The sequence below is a fragment of the Microcebus murinus genome, chromosome 4 (genome assembly GCF_040939455.1).
Source record: "Microcebus murinus isolate Inina chromosome 4, M.murinus_Inina_mat1.0, whole genome shotgun sequence".
Taxonomy (NCBI): domain Eukaryota; kingdom Metazoa; phylum Chordata; class Mammalia; order Primates; family Cheirogaleidae; genus Microcebus; species Microcebus murinus.
The window spans coordinates 21,483,482-21,509,201 of record NC_134107.1 but is presented as its reverse complement, the minus strand read 5'-3'; the positions used below and the strand labels follow the sequence as shown (position 1 = coordinate 21,509,201).

At 51.5% G+C, this 25,720-nt stretch overlaps 2 protein-coding genes across 3 annotated transcripts; one reads left to right on the top strand and one right to left on the bottom strand.

Annotated features, from left to right (window-relative positions):
* Window positions 1–812: 812 nt before the first annotated feature.
* Window positions 813–20,822, bottom strand: ARHGAP1 (Rho GTPase activating protein 1). The gene is made up of 13 exons (XM_012789545.2): window positions 20,719–20,822; window positions 17,027–17,209; window positions 16,717–16,812; window positions 10,355–10,442; window positions 5,354–5,485; window positions 4,796–4,882; window positions 4,505–4,603; window positions 3,992–4,099; window positions 3,832–3,908; window positions 3,565–3,642; window positions 3,068–3,196; window positions 2,770–2,873; window positions 813–2,630 (listed from the first exon to the last, which is right to left on the bottom strand). The coding sequence occupies exons 2-13, from the start codon at window positions 17,157–17,159 to the stop codon at window positions 2,442–2,444; spliced, it is 1,320 nt and encodes a 439-aa protein (XP_012644999.1). The 5' UTR covers window positions 17,160–17,209; window positions 20,719–20,822; the 3' UTR covers window positions 813–2,441.
* A 117-nt stretch (window positions 20,823–20,939) lies between these two features.
* ZNF408 (zinc finger protein 408) lies at window positions 20,940–25,519 on the top strand. 2 transcript variants are annotated; one of them, XM_012789517.2, is made up of 5 exons: window positions 20,940–21,271; window positions 21,562–21,839; window positions 22,630–22,691; window positions 22,913–23,172; window positions 23,966–25,519. In XM_012789517.2, exons 1-5 carry the CDS (start codon window positions 21,223–21,225, stop codon window positions 25,471–25,473), a joined length of 2,157 nt encoding a protein of 718 aa, XP_012644971.1. In that variant the 5' UTR covers window positions 20,940–21,222; the 3' UTR covers window positions 25,474–25,519. The 2 variants fall into 2 exon arrangements, with proteins under 2 accessions (XP_012644971.1, XP_075858081.1); XM_076001966.1 differs by lacking the exon at window positions 21,562–21,839 and having other exon boundaries at window positions 20,941–21,271.
* Window positions 25,520–25,720: the final 201 nt, after the last annotated feature.

Sequence of the window (25,720 nt, the reverse complement as noted above, 5' to 3'; positions counted from 1 at the left end):
GGAAAATTCTGTCCTGCCCCGCCACCGTTGACAAATCATTTTAAAAAATTGTATTAAAATATGTAAAAGATAAAACTTACCATTTTAACCTTTAAAGCAAAGCAAAACCTGCTCAAGGGAAGAAAGGAAAACTGGGTCTTTCACAGCCTCCATGTGACTAGGTGGTGTGGAAACAGTGCGGTCTCTCAGCCTGGGGGCAGGCAGGAGAGAACAGTCAGATGCTGCCGGTTCCCATCTGGCTGCCCCATGACTCTGGGATGATCACTTCATTTGCCAGCGAGCTGATGGCCACTCTCTTACCACTGAGTGCCCACTGTGTTAGGTACAGCACACATTTCTGATCCTCAGAGGAAGCACTTTCTGGTAAGAAGTTGCAGAGCTGGAGCAGATGACATGGCTGTCAGAGTTGATCAGTGGCGGAATGAGGATTTAAGCCCTCACATGACTCCAAAGCCCACACTGCTGTCCATCACAGTCCATGCCATCTGTTTCCCCCTTGCTTGTCTTAGATGAACCCAAGGCCCCTTCACACTTCTAGTGCCTTCCAGTTGGGAGTGGAAGAGGCCCTGGTCATAGGATACAGCACTAGTGGCAGCTGGAATGCAGGTGCAGACAAGCAGAGGCAACCGTTGACCCTTCCACGCCTGGAAGGTGGTCAGGAAGCCGGCCTTGTAACCACTCCCAGGTGGACAAGATGGGGAAGGCAAAAGGACTGGGGAGGGGACTTCCCAAGCTGTTCTTCCTCAGCCACACCACACTGCCCATCCAGTCCCAAACAGCTACGCCTGGCTCACTTCCATCACAGCCAAATGGGCAGTTTTCTATCTCCATTTTTATTGAAATACAAAAAGTGCAAACGGTGAAATACATGATTGGTGCCAAGGAAGTCACAAAGTGTGAATGTGAACACTTGATTCACAGTACAAGCGCCCCCCTCCCCCAGGTACAGACCAGTGGGGCAGGGGACAGGAGAAAGACCAAAGAGATCCAAAAGGCTCCCCAGTGAATGGGGCTGTGAGCCACACTTGATATACAAAGGAGGACAGAAAGCAGAGCGGCCCAGGCTAGAGACACACAAGGACTGACCAAGAATCAGCAGCAGCTCCAGGCTCTGGGAGTCCCGATATACCGTAGGCTGCCTAGGGAGCCCAGTGAGGTCAGGCCAGGCTCCGCCTGCCTCACAGATGGGGCTGGTCTGGTCAGTGAGGATCCCCACCTGGCCAAGGCTGTGGGGGCAGGGTCACTGCAGGTGCTGCCCTGCTACCAGGGGTCAAGGCTGCAGGAAGGAGGGGGGATCCCCAGAGTTCACAAGAAAGGAGTATAATTCTAAGGAACACAGTTGGAATGAGGGTTAATAACCATCACTGGGATCCAGGTTTTCTGAAAAACAATAGGGCCCTGAGGCCCCATACTCCCTTGGGGAGATTGCCAGAACCCACCTGTCAGGGGCTGACCTATTAGCAAAATCCCTGCCCCTCCTATGGGCACTCTAAGCCTCTACCACAGCCCCTTTAAGAGTCCCCCAGCTGGAGGAAAGAGCTACTGCAGATCCTGAGGCACTGAGTCACCTCTGGCCAGAGTGACCCCACGAACAGGTCCACAGGCTGAGGCTTTGTCCACATGGGAGAGGAGGCAGATGTGGAGGGCGGGCACGGCTTGCCACTGATCCAACCAGACACGAGGGCTTGGCAGCTCCCTGCCATCTATTTCAATTGGATGCTGGGACTCTGAGCCCTGTCATCCAAGCTGCCAGTCCTGGCAGAACCAAGAGGTTAGGCCACCCTGGGAGCAGTACCACTTGGGAAAGGCTGACCCAGGGTATGTGGACAAGAAGAAGGCAGAAGGAGGAAGCAGGCTCCAGTCTTGTCCTTCCTCAGCTGTGAAAGACACAGGCTGAGCTGCTGGGGGCAGGACAGGGGCAGGTTGCCCATGTCCAGGGCTCCATGCTGAGGGACTTCTAAAAAGTAGGTCGATAGACCCAGACAGGGAGGTGCCTCAGTGTGGCCGAGTCAAAGAGATTAGCTGTTCCTCCCCCAGCAATCAGAAGGGGAGGAACAGGCCCTGCTGCCAGCCCAGCTGGCAGCGATTTTGTCATCCACAGTTGCCAGGGAAAGAAAGGCAGGAAAAAGCAGGAATAGGGGTTGCTGGGGTTCAGTCCTTCTCCAGCCAGAAGAGCCGAGCCCAGCAGGAGTCAGGGGTCCAGAGAGGCAGTGAGAATCATAAGGCAAAGAAAAATGTCTGATGGTAACACCGAGTCCTCCAGGGCCAGTGAGGCAGGCAGTGGGGAGGAGCTGCCTGGTGGGTGGCTCCAGCTTCCATCTCCAGGAGGCTTCGTGGCCCCTTCCTGGGTGGGAGCCCTGGGCTCCTATAAGGCTGATGCCAGGAGGAAGAGTCCAAACTGGGGCTACCAGAAAAAGGGGCTGGCGGGGCAGGGGCTGGGCTCAGACTCCCTCAGGCTCGGGGCTAGGGAACAACTCCCCTTGGTGGTCCAAGAGGAACTTGGTGAAGGTGTTGATGGGATTAATGGCCTTGAGGGTGATGGCAGCATCCTTGGCCCATAGCAGGTTAGGACCAAAGACGACAGCCAGGTTAGTGTTGGTCATCTTGTTCTGGTCAGAGTGGGCAGAAATCTGTGGAGGGAATCGGAAGGCTGCAGTAGGAAGCCACGGAGCCTCTTCCTACTCCCACCAACCACGAAGCAGCAGCAGTCCCTCCTCCTCCCTCCCTTTCTCCCGAGGTGAGCGCTAGAGGCTGAGGCTGAGGCCTCACCTGCACCAGGAAGGCAGTCAGGAAACGAAGCACCTGGTAGTTCTCCTCAGGCAGCGTCCGGAGGACCTGCAGTGTCACCTCCACCCTCTGGCTCTCATCAATGTCTGTGAGGAAAGGGGCCGAGGTTAGCGGGGCCCTGGGCTAAGCTGGTTCAGGGAGACTCCAAACAGACTTTCCTTGGAGACACCTGGGCCCATAAGCTGGCAGGATGGGTGGACAGATGGCCAAGCACATCTGCCCCAAGTCCAGGCCTGGGAGAGACCTGCACAGCTGGTGAGGGGGGTGCAGGGGGACTCACTGAGAAAGCCCACAACGTGGGGGTAGAGGTCAAAGGTGAGCAGAGGCTCTGGAAGCTCCCGAAGGAAGGTCTTGAGGATGACTGCTGGCAGGTGCAACTCATTGTATTGGTCAAAGTCCACAGGCAGCCCTGGGGGTGGGGGAAGTACAGAGAGGAGCTTGGGCTGCAGCCCCACTGCCCGGCTTCGCCCTCAGCCACTGCATGAGCCCCTCCCAGCACTGTCCTCTTGCGCCTGCCTCCCTCTGGACAAGGGGGTGTGGTTTCCAGCCATCTGGGTGCGGTGGGCCCCAGCCCACACTGTGTTATTCCTCACGTCTACATGAGCCTGAACCAATGAGGCAGCAGGCCTGGGACAGCCAGGCAGAAGTGAGACCTACGCAATGACACCAAGTGCCACAGAAACCTCTGACAGAAAGGGAATCTGGAGCCCTCCCTCACAGGGCAGCGGAGGAGCCGTTCTGGCTCTGCGGGCCTGGCCACAGCCCAGGGCCACTCACCCATGTTGTACTTCTGCTGCACTTCCCGCACAACCTGCGTGTTGGCCGACCTCCGGAAAATCCCCTCGGTGGTGAGAGCTGGGAAACGGTGAGGCCCGGTGAGTCTCAGGGCTCTGGGCACTGGGTTCCCTGCCTACGCTCTGCCTTGGGGTTCCAGTCAGGGTCGGGGTGCTGATGCACACAGGACCTCTCTCAGCCCTGCCCAACAGCTTCCTGAGGGGACTGGGAGACCTGGCTGAGGGAGAGGGAGGGGCTCTGGGCACTCACCATGGGCCTGTAAGTAGGCGACAGTCTCTCTGAGCACAATGGGAATGGGCTCCTGGTCCACATTCTTCTCTTGGAGGCTGTGGGAACAAGGGCAGTGAGCTGGTTTGCAGCCCTTCCCTGTCCCCAGTCACACCTGGCCCACCCGCTTTTGCATACTCACTGCTGCAGGGAGACCCCGAACTGCTGGTTGGGCAGGGGGGGCCTCGGAGGCATGGGCTTGGGGGCTGTCGCGGGGCTCTTCTGTGTGGATTTGAGGAAGTCATCATACCTGTGGGAGCAGAAGAAGGCTCAGGCCCTCAACCTGGTTCTGGAGTCGCTACAACAATCAGGCATTTACTGCACTGTTACCAGGGTTATCTCATGCAATCCTCATAACAGCCCCAGTTTGCATCTGAGAAAACAGATTCTGAAAAGATCCACCATCCAGCCTGGAGGTGAAGAGTCTAACTCCAATGCCTGCATTCTTGACCATGGGACAGCTCTGCCTTTCACAGCCTTTAAAGGACAGAAACAGGGTTTGAACTTGCTTCAGCAGTCTCTGAATCATGACACTTGCTTCCTCCAGTTATCCTGGCTTCTCGAGGCTTCCTCTCCCCTGGGCGGGCTTGTCCCACCCCACAAACATGGCACTCGCATGTACCGTGCCAGGCACGCGCACCCCACCCCGTCTCACTTGAGCACTTGGCGAGGGATCCCCAGTTGCTCCAGCTTCACGTGTTCGCTCAGCTCACTCAGGTAATTCACATAGAAGATCTTCCGCCCAAACTTGAAGCTGCCGACAGAGAGAAAGGCCTGGGTGGGGTGTGCCTGCGCCAGCAGGCCTCCCCTCCCTCAACAGCCCTTCCAGTCCAAATGGACGCCTAGCCCCAAACTGGTGGTCCCAGGGTGCTTGGCCTCCTCTGGTATCTATTTCAGAGTTCCAGGGGAAGTGAGGGTCCCACTTGCTCCACCCGTAGCCGCTCACCTGATGAGGGGCTTAAAGAGGATGAGCAGGGTTTTGATGAACATGGTGGGGTGCACGATGTACAGGGCCTTGATGTTCTTCTTGTACCTGCAGAGGCAGAGTGGGAAACTTGGGAGCAGGGGTGGTAGGAGGCACACAAAGCTAGGGGCTCAGTGTACATATATATATATATATATATGCACATATATATATATATATTTTTTTTTTTTTAAGAAGAAATCAGACCAGTATCAGTGTACATATTCTGATTTGAGCACACATGGCAGCAAGTGAGCTAAGTGTCACTGTTGCCCTATTTTACAGATTAGGAATCAGGGGGCTCAGACAGGTTAAATAACATGAAAGTTCACAGTCTGAGTAAGTAGAGAAACTGAGATTTAAGCATAGGCTGTTCTGACTTTGGATTTCTTTTTGCTTACCCAGATGGGGACACCTGCCTCCCCATGGCATGGAATAAGCTCTTGCCCAAGGGGAGGGTAGCTCAGAACCTGGCAGCTGGCTCCAGAGCCACTTGCCCCAGATCCTGAAGCCCATGCCCACGCCCACACCTCAACCCACTTGCGGTCAAACTCCCGGTAGGCATCCCGGAGCCAGCTGAGTGAGGGCTTGTTGTCACTGGTCAGGCCGTGGTGCAGGTAGAGCAGTGTGTAGTCACTCTCCACGTACTGGTCCAGGGTGTGCTTCAGGTACCTTCCAGAGAAAAGCCCTGCTCAGGCCTACCCTATGCACAAGTGTCACCCCCATTAAGACAAAAACCGGTACCCTGGGATCTCTGGCTATGTCATCCCCCTTCCCCACAAGTCCTCCCCTGCATGGTCTGTTCTGGCTGCATAATCAGTCACTATGCTCCTATGGGGAGGCCCAAGGCAGTGGCTGGGCACAGGAATAACACAACAGCTCGCATTTTTGAGCACAGACTAGAGTCAGGAGACCAGGACTCTAATCCAGGATCTCTCACTTATCTGAAATAAAAATGAGAATGACACCCCCATCCTGGGATTGTGCTGAGTCAGTAATGATGATGATAGTCACCATTTATCAATATTAAGCTTTTAGTGTCTGCCAAGCATGTTGCATACATTATCTCATTCCTTCCTCATAACAGAGGCTGATATTATCCCCATCTCATAAATGAGGGAAATGACCAGAGAGGTCAAGTGCTTATCCGAGGTCACACACTTGTAGTGGAGCCTGGAGGTGAAGAGTCTAACTCCAATGCCTGCATTCTTGACCATGGGACAGCTCTGCCTTTCACATATGAACTCCGGCACAGTCTATAAAACACTGTGCCCATGAGGGGTGATGAGGCCAGAAGATCAGCTGTTCCAGCCACTGGGCTGTTAGTGGACTAAAGAGCCCCATCTCAGGTTCCCTATGCCCACAATATCTACCATCTTCACACACATACACTTGATTTTGAGCACACCAAGAATGGATGGAATGAACAGAATTCGAGGAAGGGAGGGGAGCCGAGCATAAAGCCCTCTTTCTGGTTGGCCAACCAGCTCCCAGGCTGCAGCAGGGACAACACTTCAGGCTGGGAGGCTGGGCAGGCAGAATGCTAAGGATTTCCAAGGGGAGTCAAAGAAGAAGGCAGGGGAGGTGCCAGATACAACTCAACTTAACTCAAAGAGAGAAACCTAGATACTGGCCCATGGTGCTAGGCTGGGCCAGCACATGATAAGGCTAATGCTGGATTAGAATTGTGATTCCGATCATTATTACATACACAATAACCTAGCCCTTCTACACACTGAGCAATTTACCAAGAGCTGTCATATAAATATACTTGCATTTTGCAATTATAAAAATAGTAAAGATTATAGTGAAAATAGATACCCTCATCCATTCATGGACATTTAACCTTTTGGAGGATCATAAAATGATGTTTAACAGAAGCTATGAAATGTTCATACTCTGACCCTGTAAAAATATGTCCAGGAATTTATCCTAAGGAAATAACCAGAGGGGAAAAGAAACATTTTTGTAGCCTATTTTATGATGGAAAAAAAAAAACAAAAAACTGAGCAGTAAGCTAACTGTGCAACTGCATGGAATCAGTTAAACAAATCACAGGACATCCCTAAATAGAATATCTCACATCTCACAGGATGTTTCTACAGACAGAAGTAATCTGTGAAGTCAGATGTCAGAACAGTGATTACCCTTTATGGGGTGTGGGTGACATAGATGAGTTCGGTTTTTGCAAATTCATCATAAAGTACACTTAAAATTTGTTCACTTTTCTGTATACATATCAGATAATGTTTTTATATAGAATGTCTTTGGGCTGGGTGCAGTGGCTCATGCCTGTAATCCTAGCACTCTATGAGGCTGAGGTGGGTGGATTGGATTGCTTGAGGCTAGGAATTTGAGACCAACCTGAATAAGAAAAGTGTCACCCCATGTCTACAAAAAAATAGAAAAACTAACTCGGCATAGTGGCACCTGACTGTAGTCCCAGCTACTTAGGAGGCTGAGGCAGAAGAATCACTTGGGCCTAGGAGTTTGAGGTTGCAGTGAGCTATGATGATGCCACTGCACCCTAATTGGGGTGACAGAACAAGACTCTATCTCAAAAATAATAAAAAATAAAAATCTTTGAAGAATGTCTGATGATCAGAACATAAAAATATTATGTAAGATATAAAACTGACATAATCCTGGCACTCTAGGAGGCTGAGGAGGGCAGATTGCTCAAGGTCAGGAGTTTGGAACCAGCCTGAACAAGAGCAAGACCCCATCTCTACTGAAGAAATTAATTGGCCGACTAAAAAAATATATAGAAAAAATTAGCCAGGCACAGTGGCGCATGCCTGTAGTCCTGGCTACTTAGGAGGCTGAGGCAGGAGGATCGCTTGAGCCCAGGAGTTTGAGGTTGCTGTGAGATAGCATGACGCCATGGCACTCTAGCCTGGGCCACATAGTGAGATTCTGTCTCAAAAAAATATATATATATAACTGACTATACAGTTCCATATGTTATACAAAAAAATAGGAAATGACTGCACCAAAATATTAATGGTTTTCTCTCTGGGTGGTAGGTTTATCAGAGACTTTTTTTTTATGGTTGTCTGTATTTTTTTCTTTATGACTACCTACATTTTCCTGAACTCTCAACACTGTAATAATTTAAAATGTATACAATGGCATTTCTATTTTTTTGAGACAGAGTCTCACTCGGTTGCCCGGGCTAGAGTGCCATGGCGTCAGCCTAGCTCACAGCAACCTCAAATTCCTAGGCTCATGAGATCCTACTGCCTCAGCCTCCCGAGTAGCTGGGACTACAGGCACGCACCACCATGCCCGGCTAATTTTTTCTATATATGTTTTTAGTTGGCCAATTAATTTCTTTCTATTTTTAGTAGAGACAGGGTCTCACTCTTGCTCAGGCTGGTTTCGAACTCCTGAACTTGAGCAATCCGCCCGCCTCAGCCTCCTATAGTGCTAGGATTACAGGCGTGAGCCACCGCACCTGGCCTACAATGGCATTTCATGTATACTATCTCACCTAATGCTCACAACCCTGTGAGGTAGACAGTTCTCATTTTTATAGGGCTCAGAAATGACCTGCCCCAAAGCACACAGCTAGAAAGAGGAAGAGCTGAAGTTTGTCTTCTGATTTCTAAGCTTATGGCACTTTCTATTTCAACCCCCCAGATCTGGATGGACACCTGGGAAAAGGCAAGTCTGAGATAATCTGACTGAAAACAGGGACAGTGACCATCCCAGGGAGAGATGAAGGACACACAGACACACAGCAGTGGGTGGCAGAGGGCTTCCTGAACCCAAGGAAGTCCCAGAGCAGGTGAAGCCTCACTCAGCAAGCTGCCTCCTGAAAGCTGGGTGCGTTCCCATCCCCATTCTGACTTCCTCCACTCAGATTATCATCTGGCCAGGAATCTGTTACCTGGTACATCAGACACTATGAAAATACTAGAGGAGAGAGCATGTGACTCAGCCACCTTCAGGCTGGGCCCATGGCAGGCCTAGACAAGGCTCTGCCCGCCTCACAGAGGGGTAGGAGCAGCAGTCGGGGAGCGGGGGTTCAGGAAGCCAAGGAGAAAGAATTCACAGACAATGTGGGAAGGACTCAGCCTCGGCCTGGCTCACAGCCTGGCTCACAGGGACTAGCTGAGACTCCAAGCCCAAGCCCCTCCCCATCTAATACAGCCTTCTGGGCTTGTCCCTAATCCCACGCCACCTCCCACATGCACACGACTAATCATGATCTCAAAGAGCTGCTAGTGACAGTGCCAGAATTATATTTTTAATTTTTTTTTGAGACTATCTCTCTCACTCTGTTTTCCAGGTGAGTGCCGTGGCATCAGCCTAGCTCACTACAACCTCAAACTCCTGGGCTCAACCTATTCTCCTTCCTCAGCGTCCCCAGTAGCTGGGACTACAGACACGAATCATCACGTCCAGCTAATTTTTTTCTATTTTTAGTAGAGATGAGGTCTCATTCTTGCTCAGGCTGGCTTTGAACTCTTGAACTCAAGTGATCCTCCTGTCTTGGCCTCCCAGAGTGCTAGGATTACAGGTGTGAGCCACCTCGCCCAGCCCGGAATTTTAAATTTCAGGGAATGCTTTGAACTGGTTAGGAAAGGAGTATAAGATGTCACTGTAACACACCCTAAGGGACAGTAGGAGAAGGTGAGTCACTGCTCTGCCTCCACAGTGGCCCCGGCACTGGCTAGATAGTGAATGGTTATCAGAATGGGGTCTGTCAAACTTCTGCATTCACCAGCCTTTGGCCTTGAATCAGGGGATGAATAGACCAGCTGGACCTATTATAGATACTTGGCTAACAGAACCCACATAGCTACAGAAAACATTGACACTTAATTTGTCCAGAAATAAGATAACACTAATTATTCATATAAATGATAAACAATTGCAACCACATCAGAAACGCCATATAATTATAATAATCAGTCCTCATATATGGAAGGTATTATACCTTTGAAAGCATTTTCATGTGTGGTATCTCCTCTAAGGAAGGCAGGCTATATTATTGTTCCCTTTGAAAATGAAGAAAATGAGGCTTAAAGATGCTAGCCAAGGCCGGGCATGGTGGCTCATGCCTGTAATCCTAGCACTCTGGGAGGCTGAGGCAGGAAGATTGCTTGAGCTCAGGAGGTGGAGACCAGCCTGAGCAAGACAGAGACCCCGTTTCTACTATAAAATAGAAAGAAATTAGCCAAAACAACTAAAAATAGAAAAAAATTATCCAGGCATGGTGGCGTATGCCTGTAGTCCCAGCTACCCAGGAGGCTGAGGCAGGATCACTTGAGCTCAGGAGTTTGAGGTTCCTGTGTGCTAGGCGGACACCATGGCACTCTAGCCCAGGCAAGAGAGTGAGGCTCTGTCTCAAAAAAAAAAAAAAAAAAAAGAAGAGATGCTGGCCAAGGTCACAGTTTCCATACCTAGAAAGTAGGTCTGTCTAGTACAGTGCTCTTCCCCAAATAGGGGAGGCATTAAGAGAGGTGGCTTGTAAAATGGCATTAGGCTATTCTGGTGGCAAAGGTCTCATCAGACTTCCCAATGGGTACTCACCCCAGGAGCTTGCTGTGGTCCAGCTGGTGGCTGGGAGGCATTCGACATGCACTAAACACAATGATCTTCCGCCCATACTTGTCATCTCCTAGGTGTGGAGAAAGATGGAGAACAGCGGGTCAAGGATGAAATTTGAAAGTGGGGTGAGGAACGTAAAAGGCACCAGGCTTGGAGATCTGCACCAGTTGGTACAGAGGCCAGAGTGCCTGTGCAAATGTACCTCTGGGCAGCCTCTTACACTCAAGAGTGTGCCTGCCACTAATGAAAGACAGACAGGCTGCTTTCAGGGCTACACAGCTAGGATATAATAGGTAACATCACTTTTTAAAAAGTTATGTCTGGTGGAAATAACCTAAATGTCCACCAATGGTGAATGGACATAACATGTGGAATATCCATGTAGTGGAATATTATTTGGCCATAAAAGGAATGAAGTACTGATACATGATACAACATGGACAAACCTCCAAACATTATGCTACGTGAAAGCAACCAGACACAATAGGCCACCTACTGTGTAACCCCATTTATATGACATACCTAGAGTAGGTAAATCCATGGAGACAGAAAGCAAATTAGTGGTTTCCAGGTGTGGAGGCGGGGAGGATGCAGATTCACTAGTTAGTGGGCATAGGGTTTGTTATGGGTATGGGCAATGAAAACGTCTTGGAGGCTGGACGAGTGGCTATAATCCTAGCACTCTGGGAGGCTGAGGAAGGAGGATTGCTTGAGCTCAGGAATATGAAACCAGCCTGAGCAAGAGCGAGACCCCGTCTCTACTAAAAATAGAAAATTTAGCCAGTCGTCATGGCATGCACCTGTAGTCTCAGCTACTGGAGAGGCTGAGGCAGAAGGATCCCTTGAGCCCAAGAGTTTGAGGTTGCAGTGAGCTCTATTGATGACATTACACTCTACCCAGGGTGACAGAATGAGATTCTGTCTCAAAAAAAAAAAAAAAAAAAGGAAATTGAACCTTACTTCCCTACTCCCTTCACATTAAAAATAAATAAATATAAAAAATAAAATGGGCTGGGTGCAGTGGCTCACGCCTGTAATCCTAACACTCTGGGAGGCCCAGGTGGGCTGATCACTCAAGGTCAGGAGTTCAAAACCAGCCTGAGCAAGAGCAAGACCCCGTCTCTACTAAAAATAGAAGGAAATTATCTGGCCAACTAAAAATACATAGGAAAAATTAGCCAGGCATGGTGGTGTGTGCCTGTAGTCCTAGCTACTCGGGAGGCTGAGGCAGGAGGATCACTTGAGCCCAGGAGTTTGAGGTTGCTGTCAGCTAGGCTGACGCCACAGCACTCTACTCAGGGCAACACAGTGAGACTTGGTCATAAATAAATAAATAGTCTTGGAATTAGAGATGATGGTTGCACAACATTGTTAATGTATTAAATACCACTGAATTGTATACTTTAAAATGATTGATTTTATGTTATGTAAACTTTACTTCAACTAAAAAACACCTCATGTTCACGAAAGCATTTATCTTGCCAGTCACCCTAAGAGTCTACACTTACTCTATAAGCACATCTTCCAAGTGCTGTGTATTTGGAAAACCTCTTGAAGTTACCTTCTTAGCAAGTCTAAGGCGCCTGTAAAAACCAGTCTGATGACCTCATAGTCCTATCTCATTTCTGACCACTGACAATACTTTCTAATTTTATTACTATTACTAGAATTATTGACCATACTTGGCTCTGACTTCTGGACATTTCTAAAACTTATATCCTTCTTGTTAAGGATATTCTAAAGAACATGGAGTTGGGAGGAGTTTGTTATGCTGTGCGAAAATGCTTGTTTGGGTGTAATCACTCAGGGATATTTGTCGAGAACAGTCACAATTTGGTGGCCTGATCATCTGGGTCTCTGAAGCTGAGAAGTACCTGAGACGTGCTATTGTCCCAAAGTGAGCTGCTCTTCTAGGGTCAGCGTGGATCAGGGGCTCCAAGCAAAGCTCTATGGGGACAAGGCCTGGCCCCCACCTCCCCATATCCCAGGGGCCTTCCCTTCACATCTACCCTCATGTCTCTCCAGAGATACCAAACTACACTTGCCTAATCCGCACCTCAGAGCCGAATAAAAAGCCACTTACATGATCCATGAATACAGTGAAGTCTGCCCTTCCTCTGTCCCCGAGGACTAAGGATGGGTGGCCTCAGCCCTTGCCAAACGTCTCCCCATGTGTAACAAGCCATGATCTTGAGGATCCTTCTTGGCTAGTGACGGAACCCAGGAGTCAGTGCTTTTCCAAAGTACTGACCCTCTTCTCTGGTGCTGAGGCAAGGCGCAATGGAGGGGCTGAGGGAGGCTTCTAGAATGTGGCCAGGGTGGCCTAGGTCCCTGCTGACTGCACCGCCCGGTGCTTGAGCCTGATACAGTACCTTGCTTCTAGCAGCCTTTGGGTCAGTCCCCTAACCCCCATCTCTAGTCAATGCATTGCCTGGCTCTGTTGGCCCTGAAGGTTCTAAGCCCCAGCCACCCAAGCCCAGAGAGAGACTCCGTCCTCCTAACCTACCCCAACTTCTAGCCCTGAAGGATTATAAACACCTACCAGCCCCTAACTCTACTCCTGAACCCCACTCCAGATATCCTCTGTGGGCCTGGAGTCCCGTCAGTGCTCCTTGAAATGGCTCCTGGACTCCAGACTCATGGCAGGCACGCCTGCAACACAGAAGGGCTTAGCGCCACATCTGAGCCAGGCTGGTTTGAGCCTCTGCTGTTTCTCACACCAAACAGAACTTTCTCCTTCCAGAAGCCTGTGTCCTCTCCCGCTTCCCCCAGACAAGTGTGCTGCCCTTTTTCATGACTCCCAGCATAAACTGTCATCTGTGTGTCACGACACTGATCTCCTGTGTAACTGTTTATGTTCTGGTTTCCTCCACTGGCTGACAAGCAGCTCAAAGACAGGGACTGTCTCCTCCATCTTTTAATCTCTAGCGCTGGCCCAGTGCCCAGCACATGGCAGATGTTCAGTGAGTGTGGGCAGCCTGCACAAAGCCACAGGTCACTATTAAACTATGGGATGCACAGTTCTATTTCTGAGCTTGTTCTTGATGACACTCAGGTTATGAGATTGCTTTAGACAGTGAGTTTCTCGAAGCCTGGGACAGAATTTCTTTAGATTTACAAGCAGAGAATGCTCTCCCCGTCTGTCTGAAGAGGAGGTGCAGCTCTATCCAGCAGCAGGTCTGTCTTGAAGGACCAGGTACCTACCACCTGCTCTTTCTGCCCTAGCCCAGATCCTATGCGCTGACTTCCTCGCAGGCCAGCTGGGGTGCTCTGGGGCTCGTGTCTGCTCTGACTGGCTTCTCGTAGGCTCCAGAAATAAAGGGTGAGAATGGCAAGCCCAGCTCCATGTACAATCAAGCAGGGGGCGGGAAATCACCTGGCTACTCCCATCTAAGCAGAGGAGACGCCTAGAGTGTGGGGAGAAAGGCTGGGAGAAAGAAGCATGAGGGCTTCCAAAAGATTCTTTCCTTCCATCCTTTCTCCCTGCCCCTCAGCAGTAAGGCAGTCCTCATTGGCTGGCAGATTTGAGGACTTAGCCAGGGCAGAAAGTCTGCGAGCTGGCTGGCTCTGGAATTTAGAGAGCTAGTAACTGGTTAAGGAGAAAGTTGTGGTCCCACCTCTCAGTTGGCCACGGCACCTTGTATAATAAATGGGAAACTCTGTGTTCTCAGCCAGGGCTGTGTGCTCAGCAGGTCAACCAACTCCATGATGGTTACACAAAAATTTTACAAACACATGCACATTTTCTCTAGAGAAGGAGATTTGTACCCCGAGGATACCTTTCATAGCTTCAAGGAGGACTATGACCAGTTTTAAGAACCACTTCACTAGACTGCAAGCTTCTTGAAGGAGGGAGTGTGTGCTTTTTCTCACTGAATCCCCAGTGCTGACTAGAAGGCTTGTTCCAGAGTTCTATGAACACATGCTGAGTGAAGCCAGGATGGAGATGGGGAAGGTGGGGGGGGGGTCAGTGTGGGGTTGGTCAGATGGCAAGATGCCCAGCCAGGTGAGGAATCAGAGGATGGGCAATCCCAGGCTCTGCCCCTGCCCTCCCACTTCCTGGAGAGCAGGGTCCCATTGCCCAAGTCCTCGGGCAGGCCAGTGTTCGCCAGTAGGCAGGGTGGCTACTGTACCAAGAGCACACAAAAGGAGGCCTGGAACTCCTCTCCTGATCTCAGAAGACAGCAGACTTCTGCCCTGGAGATTTAAGTGAGAGAAGGAGCTGGCTGGTGGCCCCAGAACACTGGGGAAGAGAGCTCCATGAGGAGGGAGGTGCAGCATTCATGCAAAGCACCAGGAAGAGAAAGTCGCCTGAGAACAAGTCCTCTGCCTTCCCCAGATACCAATCAGGAATTACCCAGCGTGGCCTGGGTAGTTAATTAGCCACAAGACAGCTCCCCCAGCAAGCAGACCAGCTGCCCTGCCCCGCCCCACCCACAACCCGCAGAGCAGGCCAGGGACCCAGGAGGTGGGGGCTGGGGCTCACAGAGCTAGCTATGTGCTGGAGACAGCTCACACATTTGCTAAATTGTTCAATTGTCAGGAATTTTGCAAGCCAGCTGACATCATGTTGGTAGCTTGAAATCTGCTGTGGTAGAAATTACAAATGCTACAAATCATGGCCCTTTCCCCTCTTTCTGGAGAGCCAACTGCTAAACACCACAGCCACCTGGACTGAGTCAAATTTGACTGTGGAGCATGCCAGCCATGGCTATCAAGGAGAGCAGGGCCACAGAGGAGCTGAGGACACAACCCACCCTCTCTTCCAGCATGGACTCTTCCTCTGGTTTCTAGCACCTGGCCTCCTAGGGACACTTCCAGGATCTCATCAAATGAGTCTCACTCTGATGCTGCCAATCTAGATGTCTGTCACCAATCAGAGAGGCACAGGCATGGGAGACACCACCTCCCAGAGCTTCCCTGAGCCAGCACCCAGGCTAGGCCATTGTATAAGGCCCCTCCCTCCCCTGTGGATTCTTTCCATTTGGTCTCTGGGTGTGTCCCCAAACAGTCTCCACCCTGACCTACTTCCTATAAATCTTTTGCTATTTCCAACTCCCAGGCACCACCAGCTCCCGGCTCCCCAGAGTGGGGCTGCAATTAAGCTCGCCCCATCTGGCCTCCACCGAGAACCCTTCCTGATTTACAGCCCCAGAGGCCACAGCCCAGAGAGGCCAAGCACCAACAGTCAGGACTGGCACCTACCTCTCTGGGCCCCCTCAGGCTCATCACACCCTGGAGAAACAGAAACAAACTGCAGCTCTGGCTGCAGGGGGAAGAGGGATCACCCACAGACATGGGGACAGGCAGCCCCCACCCCAGCTCTGCCTTGTGACTTGACCACATAGGCCAGGAGGATGTCAGGACAAAGACTCCTTCACATCAGACATCTCCCATACCCTAATCAGGTTCAGAAGTTCAGAACCTTTAGGGGGACTGTGCTGTGCCCTGGTCAGGAACAGGCCAGGAAAGAACTGTCAGCCTTGCTTCTGTAGGGCGTGAGAGAGGCCAGAGCCAAGGCCTCCAACCCAGACCAGGGCAGGCACCAGGAACACACATGCCATGGAAATACCTTTGACCGTAGGGGCAACACTTTTAACAGCCCTATCCCTCTCTGAGACTAGTATCCCCATGGCCAGATGGCTCCAAGCACATGGCTTCTTCTGGGCCACCTCAGCCAGCATCACACTGGGCTCCTGGGGCTGTGTTCTACCTGGCTGCCCTGCTCACCCCACTGCCTCACAGCAGTGCACATGTGCCAGGAACCTGATGCTCCAGGGAGTCAGGGACAATTCACTTCTGAAGGAAGCTCTGCCCACTGCAGACTTCCCCGGAGATAGGCTGTCCCAGGAGGGACTGGCACTCCCCTTCCTCCCAGTAACTGGCTGGGTGGGAAAGCTGACATCAGGGCAAAGGGAAGGGAGGGAAATGGAAGGAGAGGAAAGGAAGTGCCACTTATTCAGGGCCTACTATGTTCTGGCTCTGGGCGAGGCCTCGATATGCATTCATTATTGTAATCCTTTCACAACCCCATGAGGAGGACATGGCTTTCTGACTTTAAAGCCACTATGCCACACTGCCTTCCACATCCCAACTGCAAATGCAGACAATGAGGTCATAGGTCAGGAAGCAGTTAGAGGTGAACATATCAAATGGCAATCACAAGCAAGTCTGTGCTTTTAAAGACTGGTGTAGGAGCTCAGGAGGTCCAGGGCTGGAGTAAGACCACGGGGGTACCAGCCAACCCTCCCCCCCCAGACCCTCCCCCTGTGGTGTTAGGGGCTGATGTTTTCAAACCAGGAGCACAGGCTGTGAGGAAAAAGGTACAATGCTGGTGTGCTCACCTGCCACCTCCACAATCTGGTGCCGGGCAATGTCGTAATAAGGGTCATCCCACTTCAGGTGTGTGACAGGTTCTGGGGAGCTGCTTTTGGAGTCATCTGAGGAACACAGCAAGGTCAGTCCAGGGAGCTGGAACAGCACTGTCCCTGACACACAGGCTGTCTGGCCCTCCCCCCAGTAAGGCTCATGCCCCCAGCCCAACTCTGGGACTGGTCTGCTGCCCCCATCCTGCCCTCCTGGGGACTCCCTTCAGCAGGAAAGGGCCCCTCCCTTCAAGGCACCTATGGCAGCCTGGGAGCTGGCAATGCCCACCTGACTTGGGGAAGTCAGGCATCTCATCTGAGGGCCAGTTCTTCTCGTCGATGGAGGCCAGCTTCAGCTGGTTCAGAGCCTGGCTGGTGTCATCTAAGGTCAGGTCGTCCTGCAGCTCTGAGAGCGGATCCATGGCCAAAGCCTGTCCCCCACAGCGTCACCCTGCAGAACCTGAAGAGAAACCTGGGAGAAGGGAGAGAGGGTGGCAGGTGGGTGACCCCCTCTTTTTGCCATCTCTACTTCCACAGCACCTCCTCCTGCCACCGCTCTTTCCTCTCCCAAGGTCCCCATCCCTGTCTCTCAACACGCCCCATCCCTGCCAAGAGCTCCATGTAGCTCTGGGATCTCCTGGCTCCACAGATCAGGCGTGTTGCCAAAAATAGCAGCTGGGACAGAGGATGGCACAGCTCAATGCCTCCCTCCAGGTCCTCCAGCTGGGGAGGGAAGAGCAGTGCCAGGTCCTGCACTGCCTACTGCCCAATTGGCTGGGTCACACAGCCCCAGCTGCAGAGGCCAGAGGTCCACGCCCCTCTCCTCAGGGGTCCTGGAGCACAGAAGCCTCCCAGGGCCCAGCAGCTACACGGGTAGAGATGTTGCAAGAATCTAAGGAGCACAGGGGTCTCCAAACCCCATTCCTGAAAAAGATCAGCTGTGGTCCTAGCTACTCCATCCCTCACCTCTGGCCCAGGGGAGAGGAGATACCCAGAGACCACAGAGTCCCAGAATAAAGGCCATGGCTCAAGCGCCCAGCTGGGTTTGCCCTGGGACAGGCACCAGCAGCAGCGGATGGACTCTGCCTGTCACTCATGGCAGACAATGTGCAGGCTCCTACAGCCTCTTGTGCCCACTCTTTATCTGTGGGGTGCTCCTGACACTAGTTTAAGGTGGGAAAGGGGATGCTCGAAGCATCTGGAGTGCTGAGATGAGGAGGTGAAGAACAGAACAGCAGCCATGGCCGGCAGAGAGGGGAAGAGCCAGCTCTGACTTTGAAACTGGCTTTCTCCAGGTCTGGAATCTGGCCTGGAGGATGTGGCAGCATCCAGCCTGGGGCAGGCACCAGCCCTCTCCCAACACAAGCTCACTATATGGATGAGGGAAGGGAGTTTCAATTCAACCCATTCGGACCAACCCCAGAGAAGAGGCAGCAGTAAGTCCTACTGCATTCCTGGAGCCCAAAAACTGACATATATGGTCAGAGAATCAGCAGGGCAGATAAGGAGAGCAGACAGGCCCGGGGGCGGGAAGGAAGAAGAGGGGGAGAACTGCCGTCCCAGATCCACAGACTCTAGGCTCTGAGGCGATGTGACAACCTCCCGCACACATCGAGGACTCGGGATGGAAAACCATATCCTTGTGCCTGGCAACAACCACCTTGTCACCAGGGCAACCACATGGAGAGCTGTTTCAGGCTCCTGAGCCAAAGCCAAGCAGCCAAGCAGCCAAACGGCCAAGCAGCCAAACAGCCAAAAAACTCTTCTTCCTCTTCCACTCCCTCTCCCTGTCCTCTGCCTCATCCATTACCCTTGATAACCACTAAAATAGAATCCTTTCCCATAAACAGAGAAGGATGACCCCCTCACATTTGGGAATGCATTTCTCTCGATGACACCAAAGCCCAGCTCCCTCATTGCCTTCAACCTTCAACCCATGCAGGCACCTTCAGTCTTAAGGAATCCACGCCATCCATCTACATGCTCCCCCCTTTCAATCAGGAGGCTATGAGAGCTGCTCCCTGTTAGGGGTCTCCAGCTGGGTAATAGGGACAGAATCCAACCCAGCCTTCTCTCTCTGCCTTCTGTTCTGTCACTGCCCAGGCAGCAGAGGCTGCACAGCCCCACCCACAGCTATCCCAGAGAGGTCTTTCTGCATTCGATGAAATGTTATGGGATGAGGTATATGGAGAACTGGATTATAGTCCTGCCTAAACTAATGAGTTGCAAAGATGTTAGGTAAGTCCTTTTCCCATCTGGGCCTAACTTTCCTCATCTGTAGAGGCAAAGGCTCCTTCCAGATACATTAATATAATTCTCCAGTGTTCAGAAATACTTGTGTTGAAGTGAACAACAGGATTAGAAGGAGCAGCTGGGAGCTGAGGTATGTGTGAGAGAAGGACACCATCTAAAAGGGAGCTGAACTTGAACTCCACCTCTTTTCCAGTAACTCCTTTTCTATTCTGTCAGTTCTTCCAGAACTGACCTCTCTCAACCCCCTACATAACCTCCTTTTCCAGCATAACTATTCACAGTTGTTCCCACCTCCCAGCCAGACTGGCCTCTCTCACTATCCTCCAATCCACAGCTGTTGCCTTTTCTGAGCCCGGAAGTTTAGCTCCCATTCAGTGGGAGGGTGAGGGAAGCTAGCAGGGAAATCTAACATAAAGTAGTGGAAATGAAGGTATCCTGGATGCCTAAGACAACACCAGCCACCCACAAGCCCTGCTCTACTCTGTGCAAAATACACCCTACTCTGAGATTAATTTTTCCCTTCTCAGCAGATAAACTTCTACAAAAATCACTTTAGGCAATTGCTTTTGGGAAGTCATGGACTCCTGTGAAATTCTGATGACATTTGTTTTTTTTCCCTAAGAAAAATCAGCAGATGCCTGAAATCTTGCACACACTTTTGAGAGGTTCACAGACCCTCTGAAAATCACTGTTTAATAACCTCTGACCTATTCAGAAAAATGCCTAGCATACAGTAGATGCTGGGTCATTTGTTTTTTTGTTTTTTTTTTTTGGGGTCATTTGTTGAATGACTAAATGAATTAATTCATCTCCTAAGTGGAGAAGGGAACCAACATTTGTTGGGGGCGTATATAGCACCACAAACTGGGCACAAACTATCTTTTAACTTCACAACAGACCTAGTGAAGCATGTGCTACTAAGCCCATTTTACAGTTTAATGAAAGCGAGGACCAGAAAAAATTAGCCAATTGCTTCCTGTATTGCTATACAGGAAGCAGAGGTAGGATTTTAATCCATGTCTCCGTCTGAAGTGGTCTCTTTGCAAAGGTCAATCCTTCCACAATTCTTTAAGTGACTGTTATTCATTCATGACTCTCAAGGTTCAGAGAGGTGCCACAAAAGAGCAAACTAAACTCTCTCCCCTAATATTTTCTTCCACGCAGAACAGAGAGAGCAATTTAAAATTATATTCTCTGACGTTGGAATCGGCCTCCTAGTTGCGGCTCTGGAATTACAAAAACGCAAATCCCACCACAGTACAACTCTCAAATACAATTACGTTTGCACAGAGCTTCACGGTTTACAAATCCCAGACTGGGTGCAATTACCCCACTTCATAGATTAAGAAATTGAGATGAAAGTGTGGCCTAATAAGTGACAAGATGGAACACTTCCCCCAAATTTCTTGTTGTTAGTGCTTAGCCAGATCGTACCAAGGAGACTTCCCCTCCCACGGGCTTGCTGGATGGCGGCAATCTGGCCTGGCCTCCGCCCTGGGGAGGGCAAGGAGAAGACAGCAAAAGGGGCGAAGTCCTCTTACTGCAGGCGCCAAAATGGGGCAGAAACCCTGCAGGAAGGCCAGGCCCTAAAGCTCAATTCCACCCCTGCTCCCCCTCCGCGTATCCGCTCGGGTCCTCCCCATCCCAACCCCATCCTTTCAGATGACCTGGCCAGCTCTTTCCCTTCCCCCACCAACACCTGGGGAGACCCCGCGCCCTGCAGCTCACCGCGCTTGGGAACTGCTCCCTCAGCCACGCCTGTCAAAGCTCGGCAAACATCCGGCTCCGCGGTGGAACGGGCACCGCCCCCTCCCGTTTGCCTCACTCCCCAGCCACTTCCGCCACACCTCCAAGCCACTTCCGGCCCGCTGCCTGGTCCAAACTTGGCCTTCCCAGGAGCCCCGCCCACTTCCTGTACTTGCCTGCCGAAGTGCCCGCCCTGGGGAAGAGACAGCATAACCGTCCGACTCGTCACTCCCAAAAGGTGGTGGCTGGAACAATGAGTTCCGCTTTCCCAGATACTCGAATCTCTGGTGAACCCCCGGAATCCTGGGTTCGTACTGTCCTCGGAGTTTTGCCTTACAAGTACTCCCAAACTCCTGGTCGTGTGCACCAGTGAGATCCGACTCATAGGATTCTTTCTTGAGGGGAAATTTAGAAGTCAAGACTGTTTCCGGGAGCAGCTTAGAAGAGGACGCTCACTTCCGGCGGAGGGAGGCTTTCTGACCCGGAATGGAGGAGGCGGAGGAGCTGCTGTTGGAGGGGAGCGCATTGCAGTTCGGTAAGTGACCGGCGATGTCTATGATCCTCAGCCGTGGCCTAAACGGACCTGACGTTCTCTGGTCAACCTTCTCGCCCTAGTCCCCTCTCCCTCCAAGCCCAGGATCCTCCGTTGGTGCCCTCAAAGTCGCTGGCGGGACTTTACGAGTCCTCGAACCACCTCACACCTTCTAGGGGCCGCCTTAGAGCCCTCAGACATCCCTGGCTCTGGACCAGCGGTTTCCTCCTGCACCTTTCCCTACCCCACGCCCTCCTGGTGGGCTCCCTCACTGTCTTCCCATCCCCCTGCAGCCCCCGAGCCACGCCTGGGCCCGGACTTAGGATGGAGCTCTTCCGAAGAAGGCTGTGCTCAGGGCCTCAAAGACTGCCCGCCCGGGCCGACCCGAGCGATCCTCGCTTTAAAGAGCCTCCCCCGGGGCTTGGCCCTTGGCCCCTCCCTCGCCAAGGAACAGCGCTTGGGGGTCTGGTGCGTCGGGGAGGCCCTGAAGCCTGGACTACTCTGGGGGCCACTGGAAGAGAAGTCTGTGTCTGAGGAGAAGGGTGAAGGAGTGAAGCCACGGCAGGATGAGGTATTGAAGGATAGGGCGTCTTCTCTCCGCGATTGAAAATTTAGAGGGGCGCCCCCCGGCGGGCCGCGCGCTCAGGCCTGGGCTGGCGTCCCTTTAAAAGTAAAAAACAATAAAAAAGAAAATATAAAATGTAGGGGCAGTTTGGACGTTTCTGGACAGCTCACCGGTTTGAAGAAGCAGGGTATTTAAAGCGATAGGAGATAGTTTTGTTCCTTCTCTCCCAGGATTGTCTCTTCCTGCAGTAGTTAAGGAATGGAGGTGCAAAAAGTTGTTAAAAGCTGGATTAGTATAGTTTCAACAGGGACAAAGGTCAAAGCTGAGGCTTTTGGAATTAAAAAGGCATGGGATCAAATCCCAGACTTGTCACCTAGGTAGTTAAATAACATGCCTCACTTAACTCATCTGTATAATAAAGCAATACTGTCTCAGGATTATTTGGAGGACTAGATGAAATAATGCAGGTAAAGGGTTTTATTGCATAGTACCATTTTTAAAAAGGCATACGTACCCCTTACTACTTTTCTGTTTAGTACTTCCTGGAAAGCAGTAAAGTGTTCATTTTAGTAATTCAGCACATCCTTGAGATGAAGGTGAGGGTATAGTCGTTTTGGTCTTAACTGAATGAAGACTCATATAGCGCTGTCCTGTAGAGGTACAACCAGAGGCCACTAACCTTCCAGGAGCTTCATCTTAGATTTGTTCCCAGAAGAGGTTTCATTCAGTTTTATTTATTTTTTCCTACCTTGCCCTCTCAAAAACATTAAGAAGGTCTTTTGTTGGTTTATTTCAGGACCTGTCATTAGACCCATGGAAAGATATGTGTGCCTGTGAACAGAGTTCAGGCTGGACCAGGTAAATTAGAGGAGGATATGTAGTGAATATACTCCTGAGACTTTCTGTTGCGGCTTGGGTTGGAACCCAAAGCTGACTGTAATTCCCTACCCAGTGATCTTTTGCAGTGAGTGTTCCAAAGGCATGGCATCTTTGAGGACTTCGACTGCTTGGGAGCTGGGGCTTTCAGGGAAGGCTACTTGCAGAGGGTCTCCTGAGCTAGCTCTTGCTCTACTTTGCAGTTTGGTGCAACGGGGCAGGCTGGAAAGTGAGGGAAATGTGGCCCCACTGCGGATCAGCAAGAGGCTCCATCTGCAGGTGTATCGGGCCGTGCTGCCAGGCTTTGAGCTGCTACTATGGCCCCAGCCTCCCTCTGAGGTCCTGAGCCACACCCAGTCCCAGCTAGTGGAAGAGGCAGCTGTGGCCGTGGTGACAGAAGTGGAGTCTGCTGTACAGCAAGAGGTGGCCTCCCCAGGGGAGGATGTAGCAGAACCTTGCACAGGTATGTGACAGGTAAATGCTGGCTACCCAGATTGTCACCAAAACAACCTGGTGATCAGACAAAGTAGAGTTTATGACTCAGCATAGTAAGAGAGAACATTGCAGAGTCTTGGTAGCTTTTTAAAGTCTGGTTTAATGTGGACCTTTCAGTGAGGGATGGGATGGAAGGGCTTGATTAGGGTTGGATAAGGAGCATGATATAATAGTTTAGGTTTGGTGGACACAGCAAGGCTAGAAGTTTCAGGCAAGGAGTTCAAAGAGTCTTAGGCTATAAATTGTCATTTGATGCTTTCTATTGAAAAGTGACGGGTCTCTTCCTTGGAATGAATAATAAAGATATTTGCAACTTTTATCTTCCTAAGAGTTTCTTGGAATAGTAAAGCTGACAGTAAGCTGTGTACAAGATTTCCAACTTAGGTTTTTTCTCTTAAGGTAGGGATGGGGTTTCCTTTATTTTACAGATGAGCTAAGGTGGGAAGTGGGGGTCTTGAATCACGTCCTAAATATGTGTCTCCAGAGGGAGAGCAAGGGGATCCTTAATCTGCGATGGCCTTACTCTAGGGATTATCTAGTTGGCTAGAGCACCATGTTTCTCAGGAGTGCTTCCGCAGGAGGCACCTAAGCCTGCATAGGAAGATAGAGTATACAGCTCATGCTCCAGAGAAGAGATTTATATCATTGCTCCCACTGAAGTTTGGGGGCTGAGTCAGAGAAAACACATATTCCTATAATTCCCTGGTAACACTACCTGCTACCAAGCTCTCCTAACCTAGCACCCCACTCTTGCCTTGCAGATCCTAATCACCAGTCACCTCCCAGCATCCAGGCAGAGAGTATGGTGAGCCCTGGACTGAAGTCCCAAACTCGGGGCCAACTTTCCAAGGATAGCCAACCACTTGACCCATTGCTTCAGAATGACAGCATGGATGAGGAATACCCACTCCAGGCACAGATGCCACCTGAACCTCAGAGCAGCTCAGCTACCCAGCAGAGCCCAGAGAGTAGTGAAGCCAATCTCTCATCTTTTGCCCGGGACACCCAGCTGCATGCCTACCTGGCCAAGAAGTTACGTAGCCCCAGTGATCAATGCCCATCCAGAGCAAAAACCTCAGAGCCTGGGGCGCAGCACCCTGGCTTCCCTGTACTCTTGCAGAGTCCTCCTGACCCAGCAGGAAGCTCCCCAAAGCAGGGGCGACGGTACCGGTGTGGAGAGTGTGGCAAGGCATTCCTGCAGCTCTGTCACCTAAAGAAGCATGCATTCGTGCACACAGGCCACAAGCCCTTTCTTTGCACGGAGTGTGGCAAGAGCTATAGCTCAGAGGAAAGCTTCAAAGCCCACATGCTGGGCCACCGTGGGGTGCGGCCCTTCCCCTGCCCACAATGTGACAAGGCCTATGGCACCCGACGAGACCTCAAAGAACACCAGGTGGTACATTCAGGTGCCCGGCCCTTTGCTTGTGACCAGTGTGGTAAGGCCTTTGCTCGCCGGCCTTCCCTGCGGCTCCATCGCAAGACTCACCAGGTGCCGGCTGCCCCTGCCCCATGCCCATGCCCCGTATGTGGGCGGCCCCTGGCCAACCAGGGCTCCCTGCGCAACCACATGCGGCTTCATACAGGAGAAAAGCCCTTCTTGTGCCCACACTGTGGCCGGGCATTCCGCCAGCGGGGCAACCTACGTGGGCACTTGCGGCTACACACTGGGGAGCGTCCTTACCGCTGCCCGCACTGTGCCGATGCCTTCCCCCAGCTGCCTGAACTACGGCGGCATCTCATCTCCCACACCGGGGAGGCCCACTTGTGCCCCGTGTGTGGGAAGGCCCTCCGAGACCCACATACACTCCGTGCTCACGAACGCCTGCACTCCGGAGAAAGGCCTTTCCCTTGCCCCCAGTGTGGCCGTGCTTACACGCTGGCTACCAAGCTACGGCGCCACCTCAAATCCCACCTAGCTGACAAGCCATACCGCTGTCCCACCTGTGGCATGGGCTACACCCTCCCCCAGAGCCTCAAGCGACACCAGCTCAGTCACCAGTCTGAGGCGCCCTCCAGTCCACCCTCTGTGCCTCCTGCTGCTTCTGAACCCACCGTCGTGCTACTGCAGACTGAGCCAGAACTGCTGGACACATGCACTGAACGGGAAGTCTCCCCAGCCAGGGATGTCGTAGAGGTCACCATTTCAGAGAGCCAGAAGTGCTTTGCTGAGCCTGGGGAGCCAGGCGCCACCCCCAGCCTGGTGTTAATCCATAAGGACATGGGCTTTAGCGCCTGGGCAGAAGTGGTGGAGGTGGAGACAGGTACCTGACATCTTCTCCTAATAGAGCTCTCTATAAAGACTTGTGTTTCCTAGCTGCTACGTGTCTGCATCTTCTTTCTCTTTGGGTTGCCTGGCAGGGGCTAGAATCTACCATGAGAAACAGGTCAAGGATTTCCCTTCCTGCTTATGAACTACTAAGTGGGTTCCCAGGACTATTAGGCAAAAGCTCTTCTGGATTAGAGATCTCTCTAGTGACATCCAGTGGAGCTTGTTCTGCCTCCTTCCCTAGGAACAC